A 9,288-nucleotide genomic window follows, 5' to 3' on the forward strand; every position below is an offset into this window, starting at 1 on the left:
AAGTCGCAACCTACTATGAAACCACTTGTGTGATCCTGGGGATAAAATATACAATACAAATTTAGAAGACGGTCACTGTTTCCCTAAAGGCAGTATGCCTGGTCTGTTTTATCTTTCTTCCTTTATTATATCAGGCATAGCGACGAGACGTTCACAAGACAATTTTGACGTAACATATTTTACACAGCAAACACAGATGTATCTCCTTTGGGCGCCAGAGGTGGAAAGAAATAACACTGAGTATGCAGTTATTTTAACCCTTCGTTATCAAAACCAGAAAAATTTACGATTGCAGTTGGTATCTCTTCGTGGTTCCAGGCAATCTGGGTACATTGGCAACATGTACTCTTGAGAACAATCCTGCAAAACGTAGTTGTTAAAGGCTGAATTATTAATTGCCCACGGTTTGCTGGCACTAGTGACCTTGTAAATATTACGAATGTTAAGTAACGGTGTGCCTGTTTTCTAATAGTCAGCATACTTGTTTTATCGCTTAGTATTTATCTCGCTGTGACATCTTAGATGAAATATCAAGCATTCACAGTTAGAAGAGTGTTAGCTTATATCACATGGGCTATCTTTACTGCTAATACGGGTCTCTTGCGTCTGAAACTAGCACAATACGTGTGGTGCGGAGTTTCATTTTGACACTAACATACTGGATGATTTGCTTCAAAAATATGACAAAGACAATGGAGAATTTAGGGAAGATTAAGATTTTCTTCATGAACATAATGTTGCGTGTACAGATGACAGTGATTTAGACCAAGGACGTTGAAGCGGCAAATGAAGTATCGGATGAAGAATAACTGGGTGACTGTCGAAGAAAGTAGAAGACTTTGTACTCATTTGATGTATAAAATACTCTTGGAGTTATAGTAATTGTAACTGGTTCTTACCATACATTACGACTTCTTTTCCCATAACATTTTGAGCAGTAGAATTGTCATTATGGAGTGTAAAACATAGCTCTTTGTACTTTTGTATGTGACATACCACTAGAGGTCTGAAAATTTTAGCCAATTAGCGCATAACCTATAAATATGTCTTTCTCTGGATAAAATCCGTAGTAAAATTTAGGACGGTTTGGTAGTAATGTAACTCTCCCTGATGATGGTCGAAGTAGAGAGGATATACATGGCAATGGCAAGGAAAGCGTTTCTGAAAGTATTTGTATGGAGTGTAGCCATGTATGGAAGTCAAACGTGGACGATAAATAGTTTAGACAAGAAGAGAGTAGAAGCTTTCGAAATGTGGTGCTACAGAAGAATGCGGAAGATTAGATGGGTACATCACATAACTAATGCGGAGGTATTGAATAGAATTGGGGAGAAGAGGAGCTTGTGGCACAACTTGACTAGAAGAAGGGATCGGTTGGTAGGACGTTTCTGAGGCATCAAGGGATCACAAATTTAGCATTAGAGGGCAGCGTGGAGGGTAAAAATCGTAGAGGGAGACCAAGAGATGAATACACTAAGCAGATTCAGAAGGATGTAGGTTGCAGTAGGTACTAGGAGATGAAGAAGCTTGCACAGGATAGAGTAGCATGGAGAGCTGCATCCAACCAGTCTCAGGACTGAAGACCACAACAACAACATGGTTATTGCGCCGTGTCACAGTAGGAAGTTCGACAGAATACCCAATAAATATGATTTCAGGATTAGGATGTTAGAGTGGTTGCACGATGTCCAAATGAAATGCGACTCAGTGAGGAAGGCTGAACAATTATCTGCAACAACGGAAAACAAACCATCCTTGAAGGTGCACGTCGTGGATAAAATCTCAGAGAGCAGAAGCTACAAAGTAGTGCGTTTACTGCCCAACAAGAGATCTGAATCCGATAGAATTGGCATAGGCTAAAATGAAACAAAATTTCAGGGAGAACAATGTCGCTGGTGACATGTCAAAAAAAGATTGCAGCATCTTCTTATGCTACTTTCAATCGCCATCGATGTACATGACAGTGATCTTTAGTGAACATCAATTTGACAGTTCTTTCGGGCACAGTTAATCACACTTCGTAAACATTACTGCTGTCTGCATTTAATAAATGCAATGCGCAAACACATTCCGAAAATCAGTTTCTTAATTTAGATTCATAGTGTCGTAAGTCGTGGAGTCATCTGCATTTTGCATTGTTTTCGATACAGGCAAAACTCTTCGTACACGAATGTCAACAAAGTAAGTGATTTCCGATCCGACGGAAGTGTCACCTACGCGGGAAATACATCCGTGAGTGCTGCCTGCGATTTCGTGTCAAGCGCAAACACCGGCGGACCTGCCAGCACTGCAGCAATCCGCCGACACCAGCATGCGAGAACACGACCGTTCCCGACAGCTACCGCGCCAATCGTCAGCTTCTCGTGGACAAACGGTAGACTTACAACTGCTGGATTCGGGCAGTCGTTACGCCGGTATTACACTATCAAATTTCTTTGTCAAAGATGTGATCAAATATTCCGTCAAATATATTCGACAAAGATCTTCGACGTAGCGCTAGAAGGGGTATTACACTGTCGTCATAGTTTTCGTCAAAGTTCAAGATGGCTGACAACAACTTGTTATTAACCACAGCTGTTGCAAGTACCACTGTTGCACTGTGTGCATATGCGGAACAGAAGCGGGGAAAAAAGGAAACAAACCTGGGTGAAGCCGTGGGTTTTACGACGATACGATAAAAGCATTCAACAAAACTTGTTACGTGAGCTTATGGTGGAGGACGTCAAGTCGTACATCAGTTACTTAAGAATGGATGAGCATACGTTTCTTTATGTGCTCAATGAAGTGTATCCTCATACCACAAAGCACAATATTCACTTAAGAACTGCTACGTCTGCAGAAGACAGGTTCACTGTAACACTCCGATTCCTTGCTACAGGAGAGGTTAGATTAGGTTAAGTCAGGTCTCCAACCATCGTAATCTATTTTTGTATTCAACGTGGCTCACGTTGTATAACGCCTGATCAGCTTCATACATCTCTCTGAATTTTTTAGTTGTCGGCACAAACCAATTGTATTTACCCGCAATGTTTTTATAAACACTACAGAAGACAGAACGCAGCGATGCTAGCGCTCCATGTGGTAACATGTCACATTGCAGTGGACAGAAGACAAGCGACTTCTTTGATCAAATCTACAGCGAGGCTCTAGATTTGATCGAATATTGGACGACATTTGACAAAGTTCCCTATTACACCATCAAATATCTTTGTCAAAGATATATGACAAAAAAATTAGATAGTATAATACCGGCCTACCTTTGTGGAGATAACTATTCTTGAAAAGAAGCTAACAATACCGCTCTAGAACCTAATACTTACAGTTGATTGTGACACAGGGAATTAATCACCAACTGCAACGGCAAAAATGTTGACTAATTCAAGTGACAGTTAATTGTTAGTACAATGGATGCAGCCGACAATCACTTTCTCTGGGTTGCTCAAGCGGTTAATTCTTGTGTATTTTCAGTTCCGTGTTGTACATCTGCTGGCAGCTTATTATTTTTGTGTTAGAATAGAGGACCCCCAACCGGCTCCCACTCGTCACACTCATAATTATCCTGTGTTGGGTTCAGGAATCACATGCCAACGTTTGTTCTAAGTTTCGGTTAAATATTCTGTCACCAGAGGAGACAAATAACTTGGTAAAAATGTCTTCCACGAGCGATCGTGAGAATTAAGACGGCAGAATAGCAGTTAATTTTGAGTAGCCAAAAGTATTGATAAGCTTTTTTTTCGATCGCGGGAAACAAATTAAGTTACCACTAAATCACTGAACACGGCACATTTCCTCCAGAACGATGAAATCTAACAGCGGCAATGCAGTTTTTGTTCTGTTCACCAGACCAGCACAGCACAGATACCTGGCAGCCAAAAGTTAATAACTGGTATGGGGAAAAATAGCTATCTGAGTTTAAAAAAATATCGTAACTCAACCAATTAGGCCGTCTTTAGTGAACATATCCCGAAGACTGCAAAAAATATTGGCCTCGAATGGCAACAAGCTGAATGCACTATCACGATATGCCTCTCAGTTTGCGACGAACCATGGGAACTCTGTAGTGGATCCTCTTACGTCAGCACGGGATACTCCCTTGGAAAAAAAAAGGCATAACAGTGTTTGCGATAAAACGGACTCTCTCAAATGTTCAAATGTCAATCCAAGAAAATGTTCCACAGAACCGGTGACAACGTTGGAAGGGAAAAAAACCGGTCCCACGGGTCAATTGGAGGCTGACTACGCGTATTTTGACCTATTTCATGTCGTAGCGGTGCAAATTATTAGTACGGATTCGCCAATAAAAGTTTCCGGTTAAATCTACGTAGCAGAATGTGTGGTAATTTGTCTCGCATGCCGTAGTACATCGTCAATACTGCGTGAATTCGGACTGCACCCACGAATCGGAGTTCGCTCAGCGCCACCGAAGATCAGAGGGCGGACAAAGGAACGTGCCACAATTGTAAGCTTTCTAAATATTTCCTAAACATATAAATAAATACATCACAGTTGTGAACCTGATCGCATTCTGATACCTACTGAATTGTTCAAGTGATGTGTCACGTGCAGTTTGGTACTTTTTGCACTGTTATATATTGCGAAGAACAGAACGTGACTGACTTTGCTTAACGAATTTAGTTTGCCACATTTCAGTATTAATAACTGCCTGAAACACGTAAAATTACGAGTTTCATCTTGGGCTGTAGAACAGTCAATTCTGCTTCACGCGAAATTTCAACGTAAAACGAAAAATATTTACAACGTGTCTGCTATTGTCTTCGATCCGTAGACTGTTTTGATGCAGTTCTCCAGGCTATCGTATCCTGTGCACCACTGATCATTTCTGAATAACTACTCCAATCTACTTTCATTTGAACATGTTACTGTAACTGTTTCCAAGACCCTCCCTCTTCAATTTTTACCGCACACTCCCGTCCATAACCAAATTCACGCTTCCTTCACACCTCTCGATGTCAAACGTGCTATGAGGCTGAAAAGTCACTATGAATGGGCCAAAGAAAGGTCTGAATCTATTGAACACTGATCTGTTTTGACCTGTGGCAGATGTTACGTACGCAAACACGAAACCGACAACATTTGTTTCTATATATTTTGGAATGAAAGCTGGGGTGAGAAATGTGGGGATTTAACGCTGACATTGAGATTGTGTGTCGGTGAAGCCAATGAATGTGAATGAGTAATAATGGCTTGTAATTTATCTGCTGTATTTCAATGGCTGATTTATGCCGGCTACTTTCATGCCGTCATGGGTCAAAGGAGCGGGGTGGTACCTGCAAAGTTTATTGCTTCCAAACGTCGTAATTCGAATCGAAACCAAAAGCTATTTAAGCAGCTATTGAGTTCAGCGGTCATTTAAGGAAAGCGACAATTATTTTATATCGGTGGCTCGAGAACTGCACAGCTGTCAACGTAACGACTGAGAAAAACACGTCACATAGTGAAAAAAATTTGCCGTAAGCTCACAGTTTCAAGTCTTAGATCACCGTAAGAAGGCGACGTTTCCTGAGCAAAGTATACTTTTCTATATTATTAGAAACAAATAAGATGTTCAATATTGAATTGCAAATACGCATAACCTTAGGATTTGTCACACGCATTTAATGCCTTTTAAAACATCATCTGAAGTGTACTTGCAGATGTTTTTCACCAGTGGAGTATACGAATACTTTATGGCGAAACGGTGGTCATAAAACTACACATGACGTAACGGCCCAAGACGTCTGGGAACCGCACGAAACTGGTGTTTTAGTTCAGAAACGTATTGGAATTTATCAAAACTACGTCATGTCTAATGAATACATTATTAGCAAAAATATCCATAACAAAATTACGTGATAGTTCCCAGTGTCTCACTGTAGCAGTTTTAGCCGCCAATCTTGCATCATTAACCGTTCCTCCCTTTACTTGAACTCACTCTGTTCACTCCAAATACTGCTCTCTTGTCCGTGGAACTTGGTTCAACCCATAGCCACTTGCTCGTGAGTATTGATTCGAGCTTTGGTCCGTTTGTACAATTATTAAACACAACATGTCCCTTAATTACAGAGGAGAAAATTTCTTCAGGTATCAGGGTGTGTCGCGGCAACCTTTCCCTTCATTTTGTCAAGCTATACCACAGATTACTCTTCACTGCCATTCCTTCGGGATCCAATCACTTACTCGACCTACCCATTTAATCTTCAGTATTATTTTATAGCATCACATTTCATTTCACAATATCGTTTTGTCTGTTTCTCTTCCATGTTTCATTCCACACGAGGCTACACTTCACACAAATACACCCATAAAGACTTCCTGTTGTTGTTGTTGTTGTCTTCAGTCCTGAGACTGGTTTGATGCAGCTCTCCATGCTACTCTATCCTGTGCAAGCTGCTTCATCTCTCAGTACCTACTGCAACCCACAACCTTCTGGATCTGCTTAGTGTATTCATCACTTGGTCTCCCTCTACGATTTTTACCTTCCACGCTGCCCTCCAATATTAAATTGGTAATCCCTTGATGCCTCAGAAGATGTCCTACCATCCGATCCCTTCTTCTAGTCAAGTTGTGCCACAAACTTCTCTTCTCCCCAATACTGTTCAATACCTCATTAGTTATGTGATCTACCCATCTAATCTTCAGCATTCTTCTATAGCACCACATTTCGAAAGCTTCTATTCTCTTCTTGTCCAAACTAGTTATCGTCCAAGTTTCACTTTCATACATGGCTATACTCCATACAAATACTTTCAGAAACGACTTCCTAACTCTTAAATGTATACTAGATGTTAACAAATTTCTCTTCTTCAGAAACGCTTTCCTTGCCACTGCCAGTCTACATTTTATATCCTCTCTACTTCGACCATCAGTTATTTTGCTCCCCAAATAGCAAAACTCCTTTACTACTTTAAGTGTCGTTTCCTAATCTAATTGCCTCAGCATCACCCGACGTAATTCGACTACATTCCATTATCCTCGTTTTGCTTTTGTTGATGTTCATCTTGTATCCTCCTTTCAAGACACTCTTCATTCCGTTCAACTGCTCTTCCAAGTCCTTTGATGTCTAACATTTAAATTGATCCTGTGGTGCACATGTCCATTGCGGTGGACGTGTGCACCAGAAGGTTTAACAGTAGACGTAAATTTCATATTTTCAGAAACGCGTAACTTGCTATTGCCTGTTTGCATTTTATATCCTCTCTACTTCGGCCATCGGTTATTCCGCTGTCCAAATAGCAAAACGCAACTATGTTTAGTTTCTCATTTCCCAGTCTAATTCCCTCAGCATTGTCTGGTTTAATTCCTCTGCATTCCACTGCCCTTTGTCTACTTCAGTTGATGTTCTCATAATTAGGACTAAAGAAATCGTTTACTTCGTGAAGCTAACCGGTAGCCGTGTTTCTTTCTCGCGGTTATAAACAACCAGTTTCCGTTCTTGTACGTGCCGGTGGAGTGAATACGCTCTCCGGCGTAATTACGGAGGCTGCGAAGCATAATGCGGAGTCGTAAATTAAAAACCGCGGGGGATGTGGGTCCGGCCCGCTTGGCACGACGCCAAGGCGCCCCGGGCGAAGCGAGGCCTGAGCGCCGCATAGCGTGGCGCTGCGCTGCGTAGCCGGCGTGCAACGCACCGCACGCACGCACACGCGCTGGGCACGGGCAGGGGGGCGAGGTCACACCGGCCGCTGCCGCTGCCGCCGCCGCTCACTGCGGCACTGCGCGACCACTGACGCAGCACCGCTGTCAACAAACTCCGCCAGCAGTGCGCACTCTCTCTCGACGCCTCCGCTCTACTGCAGTGCAATACGGCGTTTTAACGATCTCTTCTCTAACAAACACAACTAGCGTCACTGCACGGCACTCCGCGTCCCTGCGCAACGCGCCTGCACTATATTTAAACTGTAACGTAAGCCCGAAGCGTCGCGCAGCATTTCGTAACCTCGCACGTGAAAAAAGAAACGCTAGCTAACAGCAGCAGCGGTTGCGGCGTTGTCACTTCAGCTTACCTTATTGCACGGTCCGGCAGCGACGAAACACGCCAGGTTGAAAGCACGGTTCATGTCTATCACAAGCACTCTGCTGGAACGACACACCACACCACTCGCGGCCATTGTTACCGACACGACACGACCCACACAGTCCACAGGGCAAACACAGACTGACCGGAGCCGCGCTGCTGCCGAGCCCCTTGCGCGCCGGCGCTGCCATCTGCCGGCCGCCACTCTCACTTTCGCGCCCGCGAAACTGGAACGCAGACGCGCCGCTGAGAACGCGTGGGTGTCCCTACACTGCTTAATTGTTTTCGCAGCATCGTTAGGCAGGGCTGCCTTCTTACGAGATTTACTTTCTTATGCATTGTTAGTGTGCCCGAGTTATTACTAGCCACAAAGTATTATGACGTGGTTCGAGATTTAGGGTCATTAACGTCCGTGCAGTGCCAGGATACACTCGTATTCAAACTGCTCAGCTTAATACATCCTGACACAGCGACCTAGACGCACAGCTAAACGCAGACACATGTACATCTAAAACACCAACGATTAAAGCACATTACACCACCAATAAGTACGGCGACACCACAGAACAACTTCTTGCTCTAACACAGGACACGCACCTGCCACAACACCTTGGTCCTCGACTTGAACGCGTTGATAATGTTGTCAGTGATTACAAGGTCTACACGCACCATTCCACCAGTGACACCTATCGAATGTCAGAGTAAACTAAATTAAGAAAAATTAAAATTAAAAATAACAGAAACAATCAAAACCGAATTTAATCTAAATCAGGTACATACCCTGAAAACAAAGGTGCAATATTGTGCCCACAACTAATAGTGGTCACAAGTCTCAATCATCTTAAGCGTCACCCATTACATGCCGTTTTTATCATGACTTATCCTCCTCCTCCTCCTACTACTCTCCCTCTCTCTATTCGTTTAGTCGGTTCCGACTCTTCGTGACCCCACGAACCAAATCAGGCCACTTTTTCCTGTCTTGCACTTTCTCCCGTAGACCTTCCAGGTTGGAACACATTGCTTCTGTGATGCCATCGATCCATCTCATCCTCTGACGTCCTCTTCTTCTAGTTCCTTCAATCTTCCCCAGCATTAATGTTTTTTCCAGCGAGGCATGCCTTCGCATTGTGTGACCAAAGTAGGTCAGCTTTTGTTTTAAGATTAGACCTTCCAGGGAGAAATCTGGTTTAATTTGCTCCAATATTGATCTGTTGGTTCTCTTTGCCGTCCATGGAACTCTAAGAAGTTTCCTCCAACACCACAATTCGAAGGAG

General features: G+C 43.0%; 1 protein-coding gene across 1 annotated transcript in view; it reads right to left on the bottom strand.

Annotated features, from left to right (window-relative positions):
- The window catches only part of LOC126419216 (calcium uniporter protein, mitochondrial), a gene marked incomplete in the record, with an annotated part of 2,318,083 nt that extends 2,309,948 nt beyond the window's left edge, over positions 1 to 8,135 (bottom strand). Inside the window, 1 exon segment of the mRNA XM_050086351.1 lies at positions 8,004 to 8,135. Coding sequence (XP_049942308.1) covers positions 8,004 to 8,108 — 105 coding nt within the window.
- Between the last annotated feature and the right edge of the window lie 1,153 nt (positions 8,136 to 9,288).

The sequence above is a fragment of the Schistocerca serialis genome, chromosome 9 (genome assembly GCF_023864345.2).
Source record: "Schistocerca serialis cubense isolate TAMUIC-IGC-003099 chromosome 9, iqSchSeri2.2, whole genome shotgun sequence".
Lineage (NCBI taxonomy): Eukaryota > Metazoa > Arthropoda > Insecta > Orthoptera > Acrididae > Schistocerca > Schistocerca serialis.